The sequence below is a fragment of the Heterodontus francisci genome, chromosome 19 (genome assembly GCF_036365525.1).
Source record: "Heterodontus francisci isolate sHetFra1 chromosome 19, sHetFra1.hap1, whole genome shotgun sequence".
NCBI lineage: Eukaryota > Metazoa > Chordata > Chondrichthyes > Heterodontiformes > Heterodontidae > Heterodontus > Heterodontus francisci.
Genome location: NC_090389.1, coordinates 1,813,667 through 1,839,990, shown reverse-complemented (window position 1 = coordinate 1,839,990; position 26,324 = coordinate 1,813,667). Strand labels below are relative to the sequence as shown.

The window sequence follows — 26,324 nt, the reverse complement described above, 5'->3', positions numbered from 1 at the left end:
GAGGCTGCAGTGCTAACCACTGCGCCACTGTGCCACCCATGCACGTCTCAGAGATTTGCCTACATATCTTCTCTTCTATTTCCCTCTGACTGTTTGGGGGTCTATAGTACATTCCCAGCAGTGTGATTGCCCCTTTTTTGTTCCTTTAGCTCAATCCATATAGCCTCATTTGATGAACCTCTCAAATTTCAGAGTGCATTGGTGCAGAGGGATCTGGGTGTCCTCGTGCAGAAAACTAGTATGCAGCTGCAGCAGGTAATAAGGAAGGCAAATGGAATTTTGGCATTTATTACTAAAGGAATAGAGTGTAAAAGTAGGGAAGTGTTGCTGCATTTGTACAAGGCATTAGTGCGACCACAGCTGTAATATTGCGCAGAGTTTTGGTCCCCTTACTTGAGGCGGCATGTAGTTGCATTGGAGGCAGTTCAGAGGAGGTTCACTAGATTGGTTCCAGAGATGAGGGATTTGTCTTATGAAGAGAGATTGAGAAGCTTAGGCCTTTACTGTCTGGAGTTTAGAAGATTGAGAGGAGATCTAATTGAGGTATGTAAGATGATTAAGGGGATTGACAAAGTAGACATAGAGAGGATGTTTCCTCTGGTGGGACAATCTAGAACGAGAGATCATAGTTTTAGGATAAAGGGTAGCAGATTTAAAACAGAGATGAGGAGAAATTACTTCTCTCAAAGGGTCGTGGGTCTGTGGAATTCACTACTCCAGAATGCGGTGGATGCCGCGACATTGAGTAAATTTAAGGAGGAGATAGACAGATTTTTAATTAGTAATGGGTTGAAGGGTTATGGAGAACGTGCAGGAAAGTGGAGTTGAGGTCGAGATGAGATCAGCCATGATCGCATTGAATGGCGGAGCAGGCTCGAGGGGCTGAATTGCCTACTCCTGCTCCTAGTTCTTATGTCATCCCTCCTCACAGCTGTAATAGTTTCCTTGACCAAAATTGCCACTCCCCCTCTTTTCCTATCCCCCTTCCTATCGCATCTGAAAACCCTGTAACCAGGAACATTGATCTGCCATTCCTGTCCCTCTTTAAGGCATGTTTCTGTAATAGCTATGATATCATACTGCCATGTGTCTATCTGTGCCCTGAGCTCATCAGCTTTATTTGCTATACTCCTTGCATTGAAGTAGATACCCTTGAGCACTGCCAACTTTTTTTATTTTCTAACCCTCATTTCCTCTGTCTTCCAGACTCATCCATTAATTTTCTGCCTTCCCTTCTCATTTGTTATTTTGTCCCATTCCCCTGCCAAACTAGTTTAAACCCTCCCCAACAGCACAAGCAAAACGTCCCACAAGGAACTCAGTCCCGGCTCTGCTCAGGTGCAACCCGTCCGGCTTGTACAAGTCCCATCTCCCCCAGAGCCAGTCCCAATGTCCCAGGAATCTGAAGCTCTCCCTCCTGCACCATCTTTCCAGCCATGCATTCAACTGTCTTAACCTTCTATTTCTGTACTCATTTGCACGTGGCACTGGGAGTAATCTGGAGATTATTACTTTTGAAGTCCTGCTTGTTAATTTCTTACCTAGCTCCCTAAATTCTGACTGTAAGACCACATCCCTCTTGCTCCCTATTTCGTTGGTTCCGATGTGGAATACGACTGCTGGCTGTTCACCCTCTCCACTTAGGATGTTTTGCAGCTGAAACGTGGCATCCTTGGCCCTGGCACCAGGGAGACAACACGCCATCCTGGATTCATGGCTGTGGCCACAGAAACGCCTGCCTGTTCCCCTGACTATTGAATCACCTATCACTATGGCACTTCCAGTCTTCCCTGTATCCCACTGTGCAGCTGAGCCACCCGTGGTGCCATGGACTTGGCTCTGGTTGCACTCCCCAGGTGAAGTATCACTTTCCTCAGTATTCAGAACTGAATACCTGTTGGAGAGTGAAATGCACTCAGGGGTCTCCTGCACAACCTGCCTGATTCTTTTTGACTGTCTGGTGGTCACCCATTCCTTCTCTCCCTGCATACTCTTAAGCTGTGGGGTGACCACATCTATAAACATGCTATCCAAGTAGCTCTCATCCTCATGAATGCATCGCAGTGTTGCCAGCTGCCGCTCAAGTTCTGATTCTTCAATTGACAACATTTCCTGCACAAATGGTTCTCCAGGATATGGGAAGCATCCTAGAACTCCCACATAGCACAGGAGTTGCACTCCCAAGGTTGAAGCAAGCCTGAATGTTGTCCATTGGGACACAGACTGCTTCACTATCTGAGGAGTTGTTAGTGGAACTGAACACTGTCCAACCATCAGCAAACATCTCCACTTCTAACCTTATAATGGAGGGAAGATCATTCATGAAGCAGCTGAAGATGTTTTGGCCTAGGACACTACTCTAAGGAACTCCTGCAGTGATGTCCTGGGTGATTGGCCTCCAACAACCACAACCATCTTCCTTTGTGCTATGCATGACTCCAACCAGTGAATAATTTTCCCTCCCAATTCCCATTAACTTCAATTTTGCTTTATGCCACACTCGGTCAAATTCTACCTTGATGTCAAGGACAGTCACTCTCACCCCACATCTAGAATTTTGTCCATGTTTAGACCAAGGCTGTAATGATATCTGGAGCCAAGTGGCCTTCACGGACCCCTAACTAAGCATCAGCAAGCTGTTTACTGCTATGTAAGTGCCACTTGATAGCACTGTTGACGGCACCTTCCATTACTTTTCTGATAATTGAGAGGAGACTGATGGGACGGTAATTGGCCTGATTGGATTTGTCCTGCTTTTTATGTACAGGACATACCTGGACAGTTTTCCACATTGTTGGGTTGATGCCAGTGGTGTAGCTGTACTGGAACAGCTTGGTTAGGGTCACGGATAGTTCTGGAGCACAAGTCTTCAGTATGATTTCTGGGATGTTGTCAGGGCCCATGGCCTTTCTGTATCCAGTGCCTTGAGTCGTTTCTTGTTATTACGTGGAGTGAATCAAATTAGCTGAAGACTGGCATCGATGATGGTGGAGCCTCAGGAGGAGGCCGAGATGGATCATCCACTTGGCACTTCTGGCTGAAGATGGTTGCAAATTCTTCAGCTTTGTCTTTTGCACTGACATGCTGGGCTCCCCCATCATTGAGGATCGGGATGTTTTGGAGCCTCCTCTTCCGGTTAATTGTTTAATTATCCACAACCATTCATGACTGGATGTGGCAGGACTGCAGAGCTTAGATCTCATCCATTGGTTGTGGAATCACTGAGCTGTCTGTATAGCATGCTGCTTCTGCTGTTTAGCATGCATGTAGTCCTGTCAACAGGTTTGCGGCTGCCTGCAACGAATTTGGCCTAGCCATCAGCCTCAAGAAAACGAACATCATGGGACAGGACGTCAGAAATGCTCCATCCATCAATATCGGCGACCACGCTCTGGAAGTGGTTCAAGAGTTCACCTACCTAGGCTCAACTATCACCAGTAACCTGTCTCTCGATGCTGAAATCAACAAACGCATGGGAAAGGCTTCCACTGCTATGTCCAGACTGGCCAAGAGAGTGTGGGAAAATGGCGCACTGACACGGAACACAAAAGTCCGAGTGTATCAAGCCTGTGTCCTCAGTACCTTGCTCTATGGCAGCGAGGCCTGGACAACGTATGTCAGCCAAGAGTGACGTCTCAATTCATTCCATCTTCGCTGCCTCCGGAGAATCCTTGGCATCAGGTGGCAGGACCGTATCTCCAACACAGAAGTCTTCGAGGCGGCCAACATCCCCAGCTTATACACACTACTGAGTCAGCGGCGCTTGAGATGGCTTGGCCATGTGAGCTGCATGGAAGATGGCAGGATCCCCAAGGACACATTGTACAGCGAGCTCGCCACTGGTATCAGACCCACTGGCCGTCCATGTCTCCGCTTTAAAGACGTCTGCAAAAGCGACATGAAGTCCTGTAACATTGATCACAAGTCGTGAGAGTCAGTTGCCAGCGATCGCCAGAGCTGGCGGGCAGCCATAAAGGCAGGGCTAAAGTGTGGCGAGTCGAAGAGACTTAGCAGTTGGCAGGAAAAAAGACTGAAGCGCAAGGAGAGAGCCAACTGTGTAACAGCCCTGACAAACAATTTCATCTGCAGCACCTGTGGAAGAGTCTGTCCCTCTAATATTGGCCTTTATAGCCACTTCAGGCGCTGCTCCACTGACCACCTCCAGGCGCTTACCCATTGTCTCTCGAGACAAGGAGGCCAAAGAAGAAGAAGAAAGTCCTGCATTGTAGCTTCACCAGGTTGGCACCTCACTTTTAGGTATGCCTGATGCTGCTCTTGGCATGCTCTCTTATACTCCTTACTGAACCAAGGTTGATCCCCTGGCTTGAAGGTACTGGAAGATTGAGGGATATGCTGCACCATGAGGTTACAGATTGTGATTGAATACAATTCTGCTGCTGTTGATGGTCCACAGCGCCTCATGGATACCCAGTTTTGAGCTGCTAGATCTGTTCTGACTCTATCCCATGTAGCAGGGTGGTAGTACCACAGAACACAATGGAGGGTATCCTCAGTGTGAAGTCAGGACTTCATCTCCACAAGATTTATACAGTGGTCACTCCTACCAAAACTGTCATGGACAGATGCATCTCCAACAGGTAGATTGGTGAGGACAAGGTCAAGTAGGTTTTTCCCTTGTGTTGGTTCGCCTACAACCTTCCGCAGGCCCAGTCTGGTCGATATGTCCTTCAGGACTTGGCCAACTCGATCAGAAGTGGTGCTGCTTTTTTTTTTTTTTTGGTGCTGCTGAGCCACTTTTGGTGATAGGCATAGAAGTCCCTCACCCTTGCTACCATCAGTGCTTCTTCCAAGTGTTTTTTTTATTCATTCGTGGAGTGTGGGTGTCGCTGGCTAGGCCAGCATTTATTGTCCATCCCCAATTGTCCTTAAAAATGAGGTGGTGAGCTGCCTTCTTGAACTGCTGCAGTCCTTGGAGTGTAGGTACATCTGCAGTGCTGTTAGGAAGGAAGTGTCAGGATTTTTACTCGGCAACAGTGAAGGAATGGCGATATAGTTCCAAGTCAGGATGGTGACTTGGAGGGAAACTTGCCGGTGGTGATGTTCTCATGCATCTGCTGCCTTTGTCCTTCTAGGTGATAGAGATAACGGGTTTGGAAGGTGCTGTTGAAGGAGCCTTGGTGAGTTGCTGCAGGCATCTTGTAGGTGGGACACACTGCTGCCACTGTGTGTTGTGCTGGAGGGAGTGAATGGTGAAGGTAGTGACTGGAGTGCCAATCAAGCATGCTGCTTTGTCCTGGATGTTATCGAGCTTCTTGAATGCTGTTGGAGCTGCACCCATCCAGGCAAGTGGAGAGTATTCCATCACACGCCTGACTTGTGCCTTGTAGGTGGACAGACATTGGGGAGACAGGAGGTGAGTTACTCACTGCAGAATTCCCAGTCTTTGACCTGCATTTGCAGCCACAGCATTGATATGGCTACTGCAGTTCAATTTCTGGTCAATGGTAACCACCAGGATGTTAATCATGAGTGATTCAGTGATGGTAATGCCATTGAACATCAAGGGGAGATAATTAGATTCTCTCTTGCTTGAGATGGTCATTGCCTGGCACTTGTGTGGTATCATATTCATTTCCTTGCTCATGTTTGACCTGATGCCATGGGACGTCATGGGCTCCGGAGTCAATTTTGAGGACTCGCAAGGCCACTCCAGTATACCACTATGCACGACCTCTGGTGGGTCTGTTCTGCTAGTGAGACAGGACATACCCAGGAATGGTGCTGGAGGAGTCTGGGACATTGACTGTAGGTATGATTCAGTGAATATGACTGTGTTGCTTGGCTAGTCTGTGGGGCAGCTCTCCCAAATTTGGCACAAGGCCTCAGATGTTGGTGAGGAGGACTTTGCAGGGTGTGCCATTGGACAGGGTGTGCCATTGGACAGGGTGTGCCATTGGACAGGGTGTGCCATTGTCGTTTCCGGTGCCTCAATTGATGGCAGGCGGCCCATCCAGATTTATTCTTTTTCAACTTTTCTGTAGCATTTTGATACAACTGAGTTGCTTGGCAGGCCATTTCAGAGGGCAGTTATAAGTTAACCACATTGCTGTGGGTCTGGAGTCACATAGAGGCCAGATCGGGTAAGGAGAGCAGATTAGTGAAACCCCAACTGGGTTTTTACAACAACCCAATAGTTTCATGGTGACCATTACTGAGACTAGCTTTTATGAGTAGAATTAAGAAATATAGTGTTACAACCAGGTGCGGAAGGGGTCTAGGGCTCCCCTCACGGCCTTTTCCTGGTTTGGCCGTAACAGGGTTTAACTTTTAAAACACAGTGTTTTTAGCTTTCCCTCAGTGAGTGCTTGCTCACTGTTCTCTAATTGTAATTGTAAAGAAATCAACCAGACAGGTTTTCTCAAATTTCAACAAGAAAGGTGTAAGTTTATTAACCTTAAAACTCTAACTCAGTGAAAACTACTAAGAATACGCAACACAACCACATTAGCATGCATATGTGATAAACACACACACAAGTAGATACAGAGGAGGAGAAAGAATTAAAGGGGGGATCGTTTGAAGTAGTAGATGGAATACAGTTACTGGTTTTGGGCTGGATGTAAAGTCTTTGATTGAAGTTAAGTCTTGCAGTTCTTGTTGGGGCCCAGTGCACACTTTCAAACTTGTTTCGATGGTACCAGAAGGTTGCAGGGGTCTTCTGTCTTGAGGCTTAGGTTACGTCCGTGGGTCCCTGAAACTTTGAGTAAAGAGAGAGAGAAAGACCTTGCTTCTCTTTTTGTCTTCCAAAAGCAGTCTGTCTCAAAACTCTTCTGTGGACCCAATTCAGTTAACTCCCTGGTTGACCAGCAGATTAGTCATGTGACTAGCTTTTTGTTTGAAACAAAAGTTTCAAACCTGCGAAGTTTGTTAATTCTTCCAAGCTTACCAGACACACTCAGTGGGGGTGTGTGGAATGCTGGCTGTTACGCATTCAATGGCTTTCAATGTCTCTTCATCATCACTATTGACAAAACCCATCTGGCTAATTGAATCAGGGAGTATTTCCATAGTCTCTGGGCAACTGTCTCTCAGAATGCAAATATGCAGCCATGTTTTCAGCCATTCAGTCCTGTGGTATTTTTAAATCAGTTTGTTCAATGTCCAGTAACAGTTCAAAATAGTGTTCCATGTGACGAAATTAATATATTTCCATTTGGCAGGTGTGGTTTCCGTCACACCTCCACATCCGGCTGAATGAAATGCAACATTAAGGGGAGCATTTCATTATAAAGTAGTAAGAAGAGAAAATACAGGAAAACGTATAGAAAGTGTAGGGGAGTACTTAAAAAAGTAATTAGGAGAATGAAGAGGGAGCATGAAAAATCACTGGCAGACAAGATAAAGGAAAATCCCAAGGCGTTTTATAAGTATGTTACGGGAAGAGGATAACCAGGGAAAACGTGGGGCCCATTAGGGATCAAAGAGGCAATCTGTGTGTGGAGCTGGAGGACATAGGTGAGGTTTTGAATGATTACTTTTCATCTGTGTTCACTATGGAGAGGGATGATGTAGGTGTAGTGATCAGGGAGGGGAATTGTGATACACTTGATCAAATTAACATTATAAATTAGGAAGTATGAGCGGGCTTAAAGGCGGATATATCCCCAGGCCTAGATGGCATGTATCCCAGGCTGCTATGTGAGGCAAGGGAGGAGGTAGCAGGGGCTCTGACACAAATTTTCAAATCGTCTCTGACCACAGGAGAGGTACCAGAGGACTGGAGGAGAGCGAATGTGGTACCATTATTCAAGAAGGGTAGCAGGGATAAACCAGGTAATTATAGGCCTGTGAGTCGAACGTCAGTGGTAGGAAAATTATTGGAAAAAGTTCTGAGAGACAGGATTAATCTCCACTTGGAGAGGTAGGGATTAATCAGGGATAGTCAGTATGGCTTTGTCAGGGGGAGATCGTGTCTAAGAAATTTGATTGAATTTTTCGAGGAGGTGACTAGATGTGTAGATGAGGGTAAACCAGTTGATGTAGTCTACATGGACTTCAGTAAGGCTTTTGATAAGGTCCCACATGGGAGATTGGTTAAGAAGGTAAGAGCCCATGGGATCCAGGGTAATTTGGTAAACTGGATCCAAAATTGGCTTACTGGAAGGAGGCAGAGGGTGATGGTCGAGGGTTGCTTTTGCGGAATGGAGGCCTGTGCCCTGTGGTGTACCGCATGGATTGGTGCTGGGACCCTTACTGTTTGTAGTGTACATTAATGACTTAGACATGAATATAGGAGGTATGATCAGTAAGTTCGCAGATGACACGAAAATTGGTGGTGTCGTAAATAGTGAGGAGGAAAGCCTTAGACTACAGGATGATATAAATGGGCTGGTAAGTTGGGCAGAGCAAAGGCAGATGAAGTGTGAGGTGATGCACTTTGGGAATACTAACAAGTCAATGGAATATACAATGGATGGTCGGACCCTAGGAAGTACAGAGGGTCAGAGGGACCTTGGGGTGCTTGTCCATAGAGTACTGAAGGCAGCAGCAAAGGTAGATAAGGTGGTTAGGAAGGCATACGGGATACTTGGCTTTATTAGCTGAGGCATAGAATATAAGAGCAGGGAGGTTATGTTAGAGCTGTATAAAATGCTGGTTAGGCCACAGCTGGAGTATTGTGTACAGTCTGGTCACCACACGATAGGAAGGATGTGATTGCACTGGAGAGGGTGCAGAGGAGATTCACCAGGATGTTGCCTGGGCTGGAGCATTTCAGTTATGAAGAGAGGCTGGATAGGCTGGGGTTGTTTTACTTGGAGCAGAGAAAGCTGAGGGGAGGACATGATTCAGGTATGCAATATTATGAGGGGCATTGATGGGATAGATAGGAAGAAACTTTTTCCCTTAGCGGAGGGGTCAATAACCAGGGGGCATAGATTGAAGGTAAGGGGCAGGAGGTTTAGAGGAGAATTGAGGAAAAAGATTTTCACCCAGAGGGTGGTTGGAATTTGGAACACACTGCCTGAAGGGGTGGTAGAGGCAGGAACCCTCACAGCATTTAAGAAGTATTTAGATGAGCACTTGAAACGCCATAGCATACAAGGCTACGGGCCAAGTGCTGGAAAATGGGATTAGATTGGATGGGTGCTTGATGGTCGGCGCAGGCTTGGAGGGCCGAATGACCTGTTCCTGTGCTGTACTGTTCTTTGTTTTTTGAACAGCAAAGGGTGACATAACAGATACTAAGAGCTGCAAAAAGGGACTATGAAAAGAAACTTGCAAAGGATATCAAAATCAACAAAAAGGTTTTTACAATTAAATTAGAAAAAAAGGGTGGTCAGGAGCAATGTGGACCCCTTGAAAACTGATAACAGTGATGTTGTCAATGAAAATAAGGAAATGGCAGATATGTTGAGTAATTACTTTGTGTCAGTGTTTGGAGTAGAGGAAAAAGTCAGCAAGATAACATAAGCAAGATAACAATGGAGAAGATAATGGTACTCAAGAGTGACAGATCCCCAGAACCAGATGGTTTCCATCCCAGGGTTTAAAGGAAGAAGGTGAGGACATTACAGATGCCCCAACTGTAATTTTCCAAAGTTCTCTTGATTCAGGAACCGTTCCTTTAGATTGGAAAATTGTGTATGTCACTCCTCTATTTAAGAAAGGTGAGAGAGGATAGATAACCAGGGAATTATAGACGCATCTTTTGTCAGGAAATTACTAAAGTCTATACTTAAGGATAGGGTGACTGAACACCTTGATAATTTTCAGCTGATCAGTGAGCCAGCATGGATTTGTAATGGGTAGGTCACGTCTGAGGAAACTGACTTTTTTGAAGAGCAGACTGAAGTAGTGCATAGGGGAATGTCTAAGGATGTTATTTATATGGAGTTCCAGAAGGCATTTGATATCGTCCCTCATAAGAGACTATTAGCTTAAGTTGAAGCTCATGGAATTGAAGGCAAGTTGTTGACGTGGTAGGAAATTGATTGAGCGACAGAAGGTAGAGAATAGGGATAATGAGCAGGTACTCTAATTGGCAGGATGTGACCAGTGGTGTCCTGCAAGAATCTGTGCTGGGGCCTCAACTGCTCACCGGACTTATTAACAACATAGTGATTGGGATGGAAAGCCACGTATCCAAATTTCCCAATGACACAAAGATAGGTGGCAGTATAAACTATGGAGATGGAACCATAAAATTGCAAAGATATACTGGTAGATTACATAAATGGGCAAAACTATAGCAAATGGATATTAATGTAGTTAATGGTGACAAATGTGTGGTCATCCACTTGGGACCTAGAAAGGATAGAACAGGGTACGTTCTAAATGATGAAAAGCTAGAAACAGTAGAGGTCCAAAGAGACTTGGGGTGGTCTTGGACCAGGTACACACATCATTAATATGCCATGACCAGGCACAGAAAAGAATCAAAAAGACTAATGGAATGCTGGCCTTTATATCTAGAGGACTAGAATACAAGGGATTAGAAGTCATGCTTTAGCCCTGGATAGACCACACCTGGAGTTACTGTGAGCAGTTCTGGGTACCACAGCTTAGGAAGGATATATTGACTTGAGAGGGAGTACAGTGTGGATTTACCAGAATAATACTTGGACTCCAAGGGTTAAATAATGGGGAGAGATTGCACAAACTTGTATTCATGGCATTTAGAAGGTTAGGGTGATTTGATCCAAGTTTTCAAGATATTAAGGGGAATAAATAACATAGACAGAGAGAAATCATTTTCTCTGGTCTAAGACTAGGGGGCATAGTCTTTAATTAATTAGACAGACCATTCTGGAGTGAAATTAGGAAACACATTTGCACACAAAGAGTGGTAGAAGTTTAGAACTCTCCCACAAATGGCAGTTGGTTCTAGATCAATTGTTAATTTTTAAACTGCGATTGATAGATTTTTGTCATCCACAGGTATTAGGGATATAGGGTAAAGGCCGGTATATAGATTTAGATCACAGATCAGCCATGATCTCAAAGAATGGCGGGATATGCTTGAGGGGCCAAATGGCCTCATCCTGTTCTTATCTTCCTAGAATTGAGAAGTTTTCAGATTATACAAAAATTGGCCGTGTGGTTGATAGTGTGGAAGAAAGCTGTAGACTGCAGGAAGATATTAATGGACTGGTCAGGTCAGTGCAACAGTGGCAAATGGAATTCAATCAAGAGAAGTGTGAGGTAATGCATTTTGGGAGGGAAAACAGGCAAGGGAATACACAATTAATGGTAGAATGCTGAGACTTGTAGAGGGACTTGGAGTGCATGTCCACAGATCCCTGAAGATAGCAGGAAAGGTAGTGAAGGTAGTTAAGAAAGCCAACAAGATAATTTATTAGTTGAGGCATAGAATATAAGAGCAGGGAAGTTATGCTGGAACTGTTTAAGAGACTGGTTAGACTGCATCTAGATTGGTGCATACAGTTCTGGTCACCACATTACAGGAAGGAAGTGATTGCACTCAAGAGGGTACAGAGGAGATTTACGCGGATGTTGCCAGGACTGGAAAACTTTAGCTATGAGGAAAGATTGGATTGACTAGGTGTTACAGCCTCAGAGAAATCATTTACGTGAAAAGATATGAAATATGAACCCTCAGACCAATTTAACGAATTACACAAGATTTCACATTTTAAGATTTTTATTACAACTAGACTAAAAGAATCCCCAATTAACTAAATAGTATTTGTAAGTAGCTGATACCCTGAATTACAAATCAATGTATTTCCTTTACTTACTCAACACTTGAAAATCTCAAACCACACTTATACGTTACGCTGTCCTTTTTGACGATGAAATCCCGTGTGGGTAAAAGTCCCAAATTCCTCCCCGTTGCAATGGATTGGATCTCCCAGACGTTTCAAAAATCAATATTCTCTTCACTCACTTCTCCGAGCACTTCCAACCTGGACATCCGTGGATAATGTGATTTCCGTTGATTCTATGGGCCTTTTACTCTTCCACAAGCTTTGACTCTCAAAACAGGTTCAAGTCTCCATAGCCTATTGCTGTATATCTTCAGAGAGCAGGCGTTACTTCTCTCTCTCTCACTCTCTCTCTCTCTCCAGCTGCCGCTGGTGGGTGACTTCCCTTACAGCTTGCCTTCAGGCTGCACCCCAATGGGTTCTATTCTTACAGCCTGTTTGAGGCCAAAGCCTGATGGTTCCTTCCTTACATCCTGATTTTCTCCAGAAAGTCTGTTAAATTTATCCGGACTTAGAATTCAATAGTTTATTGTTCTGCTCCAAAATGCAGGGACCAATAGTCTGAGTTCCACAAAGCTTCTCGGCCTTTCCATTGTCCCCAGGTGTTAACACCTGTTTGGTCCGTTTGCATGTTCTGAATGGCTGACTCCTTGTTTTACCATCCAAAAGTCTGGGAGGGCGAAACCCATGTTCTTCAGGTGTTAGTGCTGTCGTCTTTGTTCTTCAGAAGGCAGTCTTTGATCTATTCTCTCCGTTGTCCTGGTTATCTTCCGTAGAGTGGAGGTGAGGTCAGCTGACTTTCTGGTCTCCATCATTATCTTTAAGACATAATCATGTTACAAGGTCCAAGGTTCATAACACTGGGGTTATTTTCTTTGGAACACTGAAGGCTGAGGGGAGATTTAATTGAGGTGTATAAAATTATGAAGGGCCTAGACAGAGTGGATAGGAAGGACCTATTTCCCTTAGCAGAGAGGTCAATAAACCAGTGGGCAGAGATTTAAAATAGTTTGTAAAACATAAGAGGAAAATTGAGGTGAGATTTTTTTTACCTAGAAGACAGAGCCATAGTTATACAGCACAGAAGCAGTCCCTTCGGCCCATCATGTCTGTGCCAGCCACAAGTGCCTATCTATTCTAATCCCATTTTCCAACACTTGGCCCGTAGCCTTGTATGCTAAGGCATTTCAAATGCTTATCTAAATATTTCTTAAATGGTGTGAGGGTTCCTGAAGGTGGAGGTAGAGATGAAAAGGAGGTAGAGACAAAAACCCTCATTGCATTTAAAAAATACTTGGATATGCACTTGAAGTGCTGTAACCTATAGGGCTACAGATCAAGAGCTGGAAAGTGGGATCAGGCTGGATAGCTCTTTTCAGCTAGCCTGGACACAATGGGCTGAATGGACTCATTCTGTGTCATAAATTTTTATGATTCACTACAGCCATATGGGAGCCACGTTCTTGTATTGCAAGACTGATAATTGATAGCACAATCCCAAAACAGCACATACCTCCCCTTTGGACCTCTCCTTTAGCATAGAGATCAAACAGATTCAGGATACTTCTCTAATTAAATACATGTTCACCTTTGCCAAATTAAAACAGATCTTACAGTAATGACAAACTATTAGATATCTGAACTTAGTCCTGATAGCTCATTCTCTTTTGACAGACAAGCTTTCTGCAGACAGAGTGAAAGTAGTAATGGAACACATCTGGAAGCTGCAGGAGTTCTGTAACAACATGGCCAGGCTGGGCATCGACAGATTCGAGTACGCTTACCTCAAGGCTATTGTTCTCTTCAGTCCTGGTAAGGCTTCTGACTTAATAGACCTTCAAAGTAAGGAATGGACAGTAGTGACTTAGTCACTTTAAAAGTTTCCAATTTCTTGACTCCTCTTCACCATGGGCGTCCAATCTCTCTACACCTCCATTCCCCACCAGGACGGTCTGAGAGCTCTCCGCTTCTTCCTTGAATGGAAGCCCAACCAGTCTCCTTCCACCACCACCCTCCTCCACCTTCCTGAACTTGTTCTCACATTGAACAACTTCTCCTTTAACTCCACACACTTCCTGCAAATAAAATGTGTTGCTAAGGGTACCCACATGGGTCGGAGCTATGCCTGCCCTTTTGTGGGATATGTGGAACATTGCTTGTTCCAGTCCTAATCATCCCTCACCTGTTTTTCCGGTACATTGAAGACTGTATTGGTGCCGCTCGCTGCTGTCACCCCGAACTGGAAAACTTCATCAAATTTGTTTCCAATTTCCACCCTTCTCTCACCTTCATGGTCTGCTCCTCTTGTTCCTATGTTCCTAACGTGTTTTTATCCATAGTTTTTCTCTGATCCGTAGATTGTTTAACTCTTGTGTTGTTTAGTGTCCAAATCTAGATTGGTATTTCATTCTAAGCTATGTCTGGTGCTATTTCTGTTACATCCGGCACAGTGGTGCAGTGGTTAGCACCGCAGCCTCACAGCTCCAGCGACCTGGGTACTGTCTGTGCGGAGTTTGCAAGTTTTCCCTGTGAAGATGTGGGTTTTTGCCGGGTGCTCTGGTTTCCTCTCACAGCCAAAGACTTGCAGGTTGATATGAAATTGGCTATTGTAAATTGCCCCGAGTGTAGCTAGGTGGGGATATGGGATTAATGTAGGATTAGTATAAATGGGTGGTTGTTGGTTGGCACAGGCTTGGTGAGCTGAAGGGCCTGTTTCAGTGCTGTATGATTCTATGAAAAATCTATCTATCCCTTATACAGTCTCCATCAAACCAGAAAGGTGATTGATATTGTCACATTTCAGGATTTTGACATTTTTGATCACAGAAAAGATTTGGAGAAGAGTATGCATTTAAGTGTTGAGCTTTTAAAGCAAAGCACATTCACACAAGCTTAAAAATAAAAGGACACCATTGATATGTGGTTAAAATGGTCTTGAAATTGTTTCCCCAAAGACCATAGACAACAGTTAGATGGCCTTTCTCGGTACCTAGGCCATTGTGTTGAAAAGACCCTGATCGCAGGCACTCAGTGGTGTTTCTTGGCCAGAGGCCCTCCCCTCTCCTATGAACACAAGAGCAATAAAAATATAGACCAGAAACTCATTGACAGTTGTATTTTTAAACAGAGAGTCATAGAGTCATCATCATCATCATCATCATGTACAGAAGAAGGCCATTCGGCCCATCAAGTCCATGCCAGCTTTCTGTAGAGCAATCCCGTCAGTCCAATTGCCCCACTCTATTCCCGTAACCCTGCTGAAGGTCACACTGAAAAGGTTAATTTGGAAGAGTTCATTTAGAAGTTAATTTGTTTAAGACAAGCAAGACATCCACTGATATGGGAAAGTGTTGCAATTTGCACTATTTTGCATTGTTACTTAAATACAAGCTGTCCTGATTGAATGGAGTAAGCCTGATTCTAACTTGCCTGGTATACTTTCTCAGAAATAAAGCAGCTTAACGATTTGAATCTGGCCTCACTTCTCCAGGTGTTTTCTAGGTCTGGCTTCAAAAGCATTGGAGGGGCTCAGATGGGAAAGAATCAAATATCCTGTTCCACTCACAAGAAAGGACTGTCGGTTCACCTGAGAGTTACGTTATTGTTGAGTTAGATATTACACAGTATGGACACACCTCTTAATGTAAGGTACTCAATCACTTACAGAATGACTCGTACTACTTACAGTGGGACGTAAAACTTGTATTCATCCCTATGCTCTCAGACCTACATTGGCTCCCAGTCAACCAACGCCTCAAATTAAAAATTCTCACCCTTGTTTTCAAATCCCTCCATGGCCTTGTCCCTCCCAATCTCTGTAATCTCCTCCAGTCCTCTCACAACCCTCTGAGATATCTGCGCTCAGTTTACTGAGCATACCCAATTTTAATCACTCCACCATTGGTGGCCATGCCTTCAGTGGCCTAGTCCCTAAACCCTGGAATTCCCTTCGACAGCTCCCTGCCTCTCTACCTTACTTTCCTCATTTAAGATGCTCTTTGACCAAGCTTTTGGTCTTCTGACCTAATTATAGATTCATTACTGCACAGAAGGAGACCATTCAGCCCAATGGATCTGTACTTGTTCTCCACAGAGCAATCCAGTCAATCTCATTCCCATGCTCTTTCCCTATAGTCCTGCAAGGTTAATTCCTTCAAGTGTCCATCCAATTTCCTTCTGAAATCATTGATCATCTCTGCTTCCACCACCCTCGTAGGCAGAGAGTTCCAGGTTATTACCACTCACTGTTTAAAAAATTTCATCCTCATATTCCCCCTGCATCTCTTACCCAAAACATAAATCTGTGTCCCCTTGTCCTTGCACCATCAGCTAATGGGAAAGGCTTTATTTTTTGTCTACCTTGCCTAAACTTGTCATAATTTTGCACAGCTCTATCACATCTCCCCTCAATCTTCTTTGCTCCAAGGAGAGCAACCCCAGCTTCTCCAACCTAACCTTGTAGCTAAAATTCCTTATCCCTGGAACCATTCTGGTAAATCTCCTCTGCACCCTCTCAAGGACCCCATCCTTCCTAAAGTGTGGTGACCAGAACTGGACGCCATGCTCTAGTTGTGGCCAAACCAGAGTTTTATAAAGGTTCAGCATAACTTCCTTTATTTATTTACTAATTATTGCCTTTTGTGGATCGGTGTAAAATTTTGTTTTATAACGCTTCTGTGAAGCTCCTTGGGACGTTTTATTATATTAAAGGTGTTATACAAATACAAGAATTGCTGTTGTTGCAACAAGGAATTGCCATGTCCTTTGAATGGGCTGGTATACAATTGTGTTTCAATAGTCCACAGGTCCCATGGATGATGAGCTATTCGATCCGTCCTTCATTTGATCCATTTAACACAGTTGACAGTACCATACTTCAAGTGGATTATTCCTATCCTTCTTCTTCTTAGGCAGTCCCTCGGGAATGAGGATGACTTTCTTCCACTCCAGGGTCCTGGGTCTTTAGGTGACTGAATAGTCCAATTCTGGATCCGCACACTCTGCCACAGTTGGAGCAGGTGGTGTTTGCTGAGGCAAATGAATGGGATGCTCAAAATTCTGAAAGTTCCTTCTGCTGTTTGCACTTGGTCACTGCCTGGGTATGTTGAACTGGCTGGCACCATCATGGATGCTTCTTCTTGGTGGTGGAGGTAGAAGCCCTCAACTCATTTAAAAGGTACCTGGACATGCACCTGAAGTGCTCTAACCAGCAAGGCAATGGACCAGGTGCTGGAAAGTCAGATTAGATTTGGCGGCTAGTTTTTCCGGCCGGCATGGACACGACGGGCTGAATGGCCTCCTGCTGTGCTGTAATTTTTCTATGGTCTATAGTTTTCCATTTTGTGCGGTCTTGGGCAAGGGATTCCCACGAATCGGTGGAGATGTCACATTTTTTCAATGAGGCTTTAAGGACACCATGTAGCATTTCCTTTGCCTTCTTGGTAGCCTCTTGCCTTGGCAAAGCATGGAGTAGAAAGCTTGTTTTGGGAGTTTTGCATCAGGCATGTGGACGATGTGGCCCACCCAATGTAACTGACTAGCCATGACCAGTGTCTTGATACTCGGGATGTTGGCCTGAGAGAGGACACTGATATTGCAGCCACTGAATTTGCAGGATCTTGCTGAGGCACCGCTGGTGATGTCTCTCCAGGGCTTTGAAATGTCTACTGTACAGTGTCCATGTTTCTGACACATACAAGGGGACAGGTAACACTGCAGCCCTGTAGACCATGAGCTTGGTGCTAAGTTTGAGGTCTTTGTCATCAAACACTTTTCCTCAGATGACTGAAGGCTGCACTGGCACACTGGAGGAAATGTTGAGTTTCATCGTCTATGACTGCCTTTGCTGAGAGGAAGCTGTCAAGGTATGAGAAGTGATCCACATTGTCCAGTGGTTCACTATGGATCTTGATAGTTGGGGGTAGCATTGCGCTGCGGGAGCAGGCTGGTAGAGGACCTTTGTCTTCCGGATGTTTAGCTTAAGGCTCATTCTTTCATACAGCTCCGAGAATGCATCGTCAAGGGTTTGAAGCTCGGCCTCTGAGTGTGCGCATACGCAAGCATCAGCAGCATTCTGCAGCTCAGTGACAGAGGTGGCGTTGCCTTGGTTCTGGATTGGAGGCGATGTAGGTTAAATAGTTTCCCGCTCATCCTGTTGAGTAAACCTACTCTCACAGGGAGCTTCAAGGAGATGAGGTGGAGTGTTGCGACAAGGAAGATGGAAAAGAGCGTTGGTGCGATGACACAGCCTTGCTTTATCCCAGTTTACACTCGGATTGGGCCAGTGTCGTGCAGCAGGCGGAGGATGGTGACAAATTTCTCCGGACAGCCAAATTTGAGGAGGATCCATCCCGGTTGATGGAGTCGAAGACTTTTGTGAGATCAGAGAAGGCCATGTATAAAGATTGCTGTTGCTTCCTACATTTTTCTTGGAGTTGTCTTGCTGTGAAGATCATGTCCACTGTGCCTCTCAATGGACGGAATCCTCATTGTGATTCCAGTAGTAGCTCTTCAGCCACGGGGAGGAGGCGGTTAAGAAGGACTCTTGCGATGACCTTCCCTGTGGTGGACAGCAGGGATACCCCTCTGTACTTACTGCAGTCGGTCTTGTTGCCTTTTTTGAAGATGGTCACAATTACAGTGTCTCTGAGATCCCCTGGCATGCTCTCCTCCTTCCAGATAAGGGAGATGAGACCATGTATTTGTGTCAAGAATGCCTCTCCACCGTATTTTAGAATTTTGGCGGGAATCCCGTCTACACCGGCGGCCTTATTGTTTTTTAGCTGTTGAATGGCCTTTTCGATCTCATGTCGGACTGAGGTTGTGCTGAGGTCGTGGCGGGTAGCATGTTGTGGGATATGGTCGAGGGCGCTCGCATCAAGGACTGAGTCACGACTGAGAAGATCTTCAAAGTGGCCCTTCCAACGAGCGCTGACTGCCTCTCTGTCCTTGATCAGTGCCACTCCATTCTTTGCTCTCAGTGGGGGAGGTCCTTGGGTACTTGGACCGTAAATGGTCTTGACTGGGCTGAGGAATTCACGCATGTTGTGGTTGTCAGCGAGTTGCTGAACTGCCTGTGCTCTTTCAGCCCACCAGCTGTTCTTTAGGTCATGGGTTTTTTATTGGACCTCGGCCTTCAATTGTCTGTATACCTGCTTTTTTTCTATCGGATTCTGGTGATGCTTCCAGTTGAGGAACGCTTTGTGCTGGCGATCTAGTAGCTCCTGGATCTCCTGGTTGTTGTCATCAAACCAGTCTTGATGTTTCCTGGTCGAGAAATCAAGAGTATCTTTGTAAGTGCTGATGACGGTAGCTTTGAGGGCAGACCAGGCATTGTGAACATTCTGTGGTTCCTGATCATTGAGCGTCGCCAAGTTGCTTGTAAGACGCTGCCTGAGTAGATCTTTCCTTGCAGAATCCTTGATACCATCAACATTGATTTTCCTGCGGCAGTTCTTCTGCTGCTGCTGCTGTTTGTGGACTGTGTTTATGGAGATAGTAGCTCAGATTAGGCGATAGTCGGTCCAGTAGTCATTGGCTGCTATCATGGCACAGGTGATATGAACACCCTTGGGGTCCTTCACTCGGAAGATGATATAGTCAAGCAAATGCCAATGCCTGGAGCGAGGGTGCTGCCATGGGGTCTTGTATTTGCCTCTCTGACAAAATAGGGTGTTCGTTATGATCAGACCATGTTCAAGGCATTTCATCAGAAGAAGGACTCCATTAGAGTTGGCCCTTCCAACAACTTCTTTGCCAATCAAACCTTTCCAAAGGTTTCTGTCCCTCCCAACTCTGGCATTGATGCCTCTGAGGAGGATCAGCTTGTCTTCCTCAGGAACACGGGACAGAAAGCGATCAAGGCTGGAGTAGAATTCCTCTTTGGCCTCATCTGTTGCTTCTAGGGTTGGGGCGTACGTGCTAATGACTGTGGCTTGCTGTTTCTGGGTTAGGGTGAGCTGGTAGGTCATGAGATGATTGTTTAATCAGCTAGTTCATTTTTTATGCCAAAGTTAACCCCGTGGAGTCAGTGCCCTTCTTCTGGTTTACCTTTCCAGAAGAAGGTATATCCACTACCTTGTTACTTGAGCTGGCCTTCTCCTGCCCACCGTGACTCACTCAAGGCAGCGATATCAATGTTGTAGCAGCGGAGTTCTCAGGCTATGATAGCAGTGCGACGTTCAGGTCTGTTGCTGCTGGGGTTGACCATGAGCGTCCTGATATTCCCAAAGTTGAGGTCCCAAAGTTAATTTTGAGGGGGTGGAAGATGCCTGTGCCTGAGTTCTTTCAACGTGGGGTGGCCATTGCATACCAACTACCACATGGTCCGAGTGAAGCAAGGTCTTTGTCCAATGGCAGGGATGGCTGAGACGATTGGAGACCAGGCTCCGCTACACGGACAGGGACTAATACATACATATATGTATAACTCTGCTTCTCTCTGCACAGATGCTGCCAGACCTGCTGAGTATTTCCAACATTTCCTGTTTTTATTTCAGATTTCCAGCATCTGTAGTATTTTGCTTTTATATTAGACTAATACATACACGTGGCCAGCATGTCCAGCAGGCAAGCCTGGCTGCAGGCCGTGTGGATCTGCTTCAGGATGTTCTTGAAGGGGTAGCTGAAAGCCTGCTCCAAGGGCTCCTGTGACAAGGTCTTCCCAGGACCCCTCATGGAGCTAGCAGGAATAGGCAGATGCAGAAAAACCAGTATAACCAGTGGCCAGTCACAGGCTCATCAGGAGAATGAAGTCTCTCAATCACAGCAGTGGTGGGGGAAGGACAGTAAACTGATCAAAGTTACTTTAAATATCACAACAGAGCAGCAATACAGAGACAAAGTTGGGTCTTACATTATAACCAGTGTAATCTTCTTGATGTTATGATAAGTGCAGAAATTTGAAGCTAAGTTACGAAGAAGATCCAGATCCAGATTTTCCCAGATCTTTTCCACAGTTGACAGAGGGGTTTCTGATCTCCCCTGACACTCACACACTCCCTCGCTCCCTCAGGCTCTGGACTACGCTGGTTATAACATAAGACCCAACTTTGTCTCTGTATTGCTGCTCTGTTGTGATATTTAAAGTAACTTTGATCAGTTTACTGCCCTTCCCCCACCACTGCTGTGATTGAGAGACTTCATTCTCCTGCTGAGCCTGTGACTGGTCACTGGTTATACTGGTTGCTTCGCAGTCCGACATACTAAGGATCAGCAAATCCTTTTACGCTGGGCTGTATGACGCAAAGCCCAAGATCATCTTCTGGTCCAGCGTCCTCTCCATCGAGCAGGATGAGACGTGCTCGCGTTACTTCTTCCAAAAGGTACACACAGAGAGCTCTGTTATCAGCAGCCTGAAGAAAGAGGATGGCTCGGTAACGTCTTCGCAGTCCAACATACTAAGGATCAGCAAATCCTTTTATGCTGGGCTGTATGACGCGAAGCCCACAGACAGCAGAGCCTCCCAGTCCTTCCTGTCATCTATCACAGAGGTCTTAGATGACAGCACGAGGGAGAGACTGGACAAGCCGCTAACTCTGGACCAGCTGACAAAGGCCATCGAGTCCTTCGAGACGAGTAAAACTCCCGGAAGCGACGGCTTACCAGTTGAGTTGTACTCGGCCCTATGGGACTGGGTCGGCCCGGACCTGCTGGAAGTATACAAGAGTATGCTCCTGGCCGGCAGCATGTCAGAATCCATGAGGAAAGGCATCATCACCCTCATCTGCAAGCAGAAGGGGGAGAGGGCAGAAATCAGAAATTGGCGGCCCATCTCACTGCTTAATGTTGACTACAAGATTCTGTCCAAAGTCATAGCCAGTCGAGTCAAGTCTGCTCTGGAGTTGGTGATTCACCCTGATCAGACCTGCACTGTACCCGGCAGGAAGATCTCTGATAGTCTGGCGTTACTCAGGGATACGATCGCCTATGTACGGGACAGGAGGATGGACACCTGCCTCATCAGCCTGGACCAGGAGAAGGCTTTTGACAGGATATCGCACACCTACATGATGGTCGTGCTTTCCAAAATGGGGTTTGGGGAGGGAATCTGCAATTGGATCAAACTGCTCTATGCAAACATCAGTAGCGCAGTCTCAATCAATGGGTGGGAATCGGAAAGTTTCCTGATCCAATCTGGAGTCAGACAGGGCTGTCCTCTCTCCCCGGTCTTGTTTGTTTGCTGTATTGAACCCTTTGCTGAGTCTATTAGGAAGGATGCGAACATAAGAGGGGTGACAATCCCAGGCAGTGGAGGCACTCAGGTTAAAACCTCCCTGTACATGGATGACGTCGCCGTCTTCTGCTCGGATCCGCTGTCCGTGCGCAGACTGATGAGCATCTGCGACCAGTTCGAACTGGCCTCGTGAGCCAAAGTTAACCACGGCAAGAGCGAGGCCATGTTCTTTGGGAACTAGGCTGACCGATCCTTTGTCCCCTTCACCGTCGGGTCAGATTACCTGAAGGTGCTGGGGATATGGTTCGGAAGGGCCGGGGTGTGCACCAAAATCTGGGAGGAGTGAATAGCCAAGGTACAACAAAAGCTGAGCATGTGGAGGCAGCGATCTCTCTCCATTGTGGGTAAGAACCTGGTCATCAGGTGCGAGGCGCTCACGTTGTTGCTGTACGTGGCGCAGGTCTGGCCCATACCCCACTCCTGCGCTGTGACGGTCACCCGAGACATTTTCCACTTCATCTGGGGATCCAAAATGGACCGGGTCTGGAGGGACATGATGTTCAAACCTCTGGATAAGGGCGGGAAAAATGTACCCAACGTCGCCTTCATCCTGATGACCACCTTCGTGTGCAGCTGCATCAAGCTGTGTGTAGATCCCCAGTACGCAAATTCCCAAGTGTCACTACGTGCTGAGGTTCTATCTGTCCCCGGTGTTGCGAAGGATGGGCCTGGTCACATTGCCGCGGAACGCTCCATGCAGTTGGACCGCGCCGTACCACCTATCCTTCGTGGAGCAGTTTCTGCGGGCAAACACCTTTGACCACCGATCCATCAGGCAGTGAGTGGTCTGCACGGAATGTCCTCAAGGCCCTACGGGAAAAGGAGACGGTGGATCCTGTCGGATGGTTCCCCAAGCAGACCGCCAAAGTCATTTGGCGCAATGCCTCATCAGCAGAACTTTCAAACAAGCACCAAGATGTAGCTTGGCTGGTGGTGAGAAGAGCCCTCCCCGTCAGATCCTTCATGCACGCCCGAAGTCTTGCCCCCTCCGCACAATGCCCCCGCGGTGGCTGTGGTGGGGTACAGACGGTTGCCCACCTCCTCCTGGAATGTGTCTTTGCAAAGCAGGTGTGGAAAGAGATGCAGTGGTTTTTGTCGAGGTTCATCCCAAGCAGCTCTGTAACACAGGAGTCTGTGCTCTACGGGCTGTTCCCAGGGACACACACCGAGACAAACATCAACTGCTGCTTGAGGACTATCAACTCGGTGAAAGACGCCCTTTGGTCTGCCCGAAACATGCTGGTCTTCCAGCGCAAAGAGTTGTCCACCACCGAATGTTGCAGACTGGCACATTCCAAGGTCCAGGACTACGTGCTGAGGGACGCACTAAAGCTTGGGCAGCCGCAGCAAAGCCTCAATGGGGAAAGACCACAGTGTAAGGTCCCCCCACCAAGCTGAATGGAGGGGCTGGATCCATGGGATACCCCTCGAACTGTATCGGGAAAATTTTCATTTACTGTAAAATGTAAAAATGTTAATGGCATGACAAATGAAATGGAAGGGTTGTGAGGCAACTCATGATTGTATTGAAGGAAACTGATCTCCCTTGCAATGTTTGTACTTTTTGGTGCTGTTTGAAACTGTTTGGTGATGTATTTTTTACAGATTTTTATGAATAAAGTATATTTTGGAAATAAAAAAAAAATACTGTTTTTTCTGCATCAGCCTATTCCTGTCATCTCCATGAGGGGTCCTGGGAAGCCCTTGGAGCAGGTTTTCAGTGACTCCTTCAAGAATACCCTGACCCAGGTTCACATGGCCTGCATCCGTGCTCGCCAGCTGGACTTGCTGGCTATGTGTATCTATTAGTCCCTGTCCGTATAGCGGAGCCTGGTCTCCAATCGTCTCAGCCACCCCTGCCATTGGATAAAGACCTTGCTTCGCTCAGACCAGTGTGCAACGGCCACCCCACGTTGAAAGAACCCATGCACAGGCATCTTCCAACACTTTAAAATAATCACTCCTCCCACTGCTATCAGGGCTAGGCACGTCTGACAGAGAGCTCAGTGCTAACATAGATAGTCATGTAACTTAATGAGAAACAGGTCAAATTGGTTATTTCCTACTGTTAATTCTCACACCACCTGCCGCAGGCCCAGTCTAGCAGATATGTCCTTCAGGCCCTGGCCAGCTTGTTCAATAGTGATGCTACCTGTTGTATGATCGCCTGAAGAGTGATGTCCCTTCAAGATCTCAGTATACTAATGAGCTAAGTACCAGGATGTAATCGTGTGATCATAAGCTGGAGTCACTCCAGAATTGTTCACAGTACTCCAGCTGAGGCCGAGCCAGTGATTTATAAAGTTCTCGCATAATCGCTTTGCTTTTATATTCTATTCCTCTATTTACAAACCCGTGGGGCACTGGCACCAGTACTGGGAAAAGTAGGGGCTGTACATTGAGACGGTCTGCACCTGAATCATGCTGGGACCAGTTTTCTAGCAAACCGTATAATTAGGGATGTAGAGAGGGCTTTAAAATAAACAAGGGGGGAGAAGAACAAGCTTGGGTAAATGTAGCAAATCAAGGGTTAGAGTCAAGGCAGGAGAGCAGAATAGTAATATGGGAAATGAAGATCAAAGAATCGTAGGAAGGGACAGAGAGAAAAAAATTTAAGACCACGCCAACAGTCAAGGCTAGATGTTACAAAGATAACAAAAAGATGAAACTAAAGGCTTTGTATCTGAATGCAAGTAGCATTCATAACAAAGTTGACAAACTGATAGTGCACATTGAAGTCAATAAATATGATCTGATAGCCATTACGGAGACGTGCCTGCAGGATAACAAGGATTAGGTCCTGAATATTGAGGGGTATATGACATTCAAGAAGAATAGGAAGCTAGGTAAAGGTGGAGGGGTAGCACTGTTAATCAAGGATGGCATAGGTGCAATAGTTGTTTCGGGAGATCAGGATGTAGAATCAGTTTGGGTGAAGATGAGGAATAGTAGGGGAAAGAAGTCACAAGTGAGAGTGGTTTCAGGCCCCCTAAAAGTAACCACACTGTAGGACGAAGTATGCAAGAACAAATATTGAGTGCTTGTGATAAAAGGAAGGCAATAATCATGGGTGATTTTAATCGACATATAAGCTTGAAAAAATCAGATTGGCAATAGTAGCAAAAGAACAAAGAACAGTACAGCACAGGAACAGGCCATTCAGCCCTCCAAGCCTGCGCCGATCTTGATGCCTGCCGAAACTAACACCTTCTGCACTTCCGGGGCCCATATCCCTCTATTCCCTTCCTATTCATATATTTGTCAAGATGTCTCTTAAACGTCGCTATCGTATCTGCTTCCACCACCTCCCCTGGCAGCAAGTTCCAGGCACTCACCACCCTCTGTGTAAAAAACTTGCCTCGCACATCCCTTCTAAACTTTGCCCCTCGCACCTTAAACCTATATCCCCTAGTAACTGACTCTTCCACCCTGGGAAAAAGCTTCTGACTATCCACTCTGTCCATGCCGCTCATAACTTTGTAAACCTCTATCATGTCGCCCCTCCACCTCCGTTGTTCCAGTGAAAACAATCCGAGTTTTTCCACCCTCTCCTCATAGCTAATGCCCTCCAGACCAGGCAACATCCTGGTAAACCTCCTCTGTACCCTCTCCAAAGCCTCCACGTCCTTGAGCAGCACATTCTGGACCAACCAGACAGCAGGTTATATTAGACTTGGTATTGTGTAATGTGATAGGATTAAGTAATGACCTCAACTTAATGGGACCTCTAAGTAGCAGCGACCACGATATGATTGAATTTTACATCCAGTTTGAAAGAGAGAAGTGTGGGTCTAAGACTCGTATTTTAAACTTAAATAAGGGCAACTATGTGGGCATGAAAGCTGAGCTAGCTGAAGTGAACTGGGTTACTAGGCTAGAAGATAGTTCAATAAAGAAGCAGTGGCAGACATTGAAGGGGATATTTCAGAATACTCAGAATAAGTATATTCCTACTATAAAGAAAAATTCTAACGGGAGGACCCACCATCCATGGTTAACTAAACTAAAAAGCATCAAACTTAAAGAAACAGCATATAATTGCACAAAGGTGAGTCGCAGGTCAGATGATTGGTCAGAATATCAAGAACAGCAGAGAATGACGAAAAGGTTAATCAGAAGAAAGAAATTAGAGTATGAGGAGAAGCTAGCTTGCAATGTAAAAACAGATAGCAAGAGTTTCCACAGGTATTTAAAAAGGAAAAGAGTAAGTAAAGTGAATGTTGGTTCTCTAGAGAGTGGGAATGGGGAGTTCATGGTGAATGATAAGGAAATGGCGGATGAAATGAACAAACATTTTGTTTCTGTCTTCACGATAGAGGATACAAAAAAACATTCCAGTAATAACTAAATCAAGAGATAGAAGAAAGAGAGAAACTTGGTGAAATTACAATCACCAGGGAAGT

General features: G+C 45.8%; 1 protein-coding gene across 4 annotated transcripts in view; it reads left to right on the top strand.

Moving 5' to 3' along the window:
* Window positions 1–26,324, top strand: part of nr2c2 (nuclear receptor subfamily 2, group C, member 2) — a 542,318-nt gene that overhangs the window by 503,383 nt on the left and 12,611 nt on the right. For 3 of the 4 annotated variants that reach the window (XM_068051311.1, XM_068051312.1, XM_068051310.1), the window contains one exon: window positions 13,362–13,499. In XM_068051311.1, coding sequence (XP_067907412.1) covers window positions 13,362–13,499 — 138 coding nt within the window. Of the gene's footprint in view, window positions 1–13,361; window positions 13,500–15,177; window positions 16,334–26,324 lie in introns of those variants that run through there. The other variant, XM_068051313.1, reaches the window with a different exon arrangement.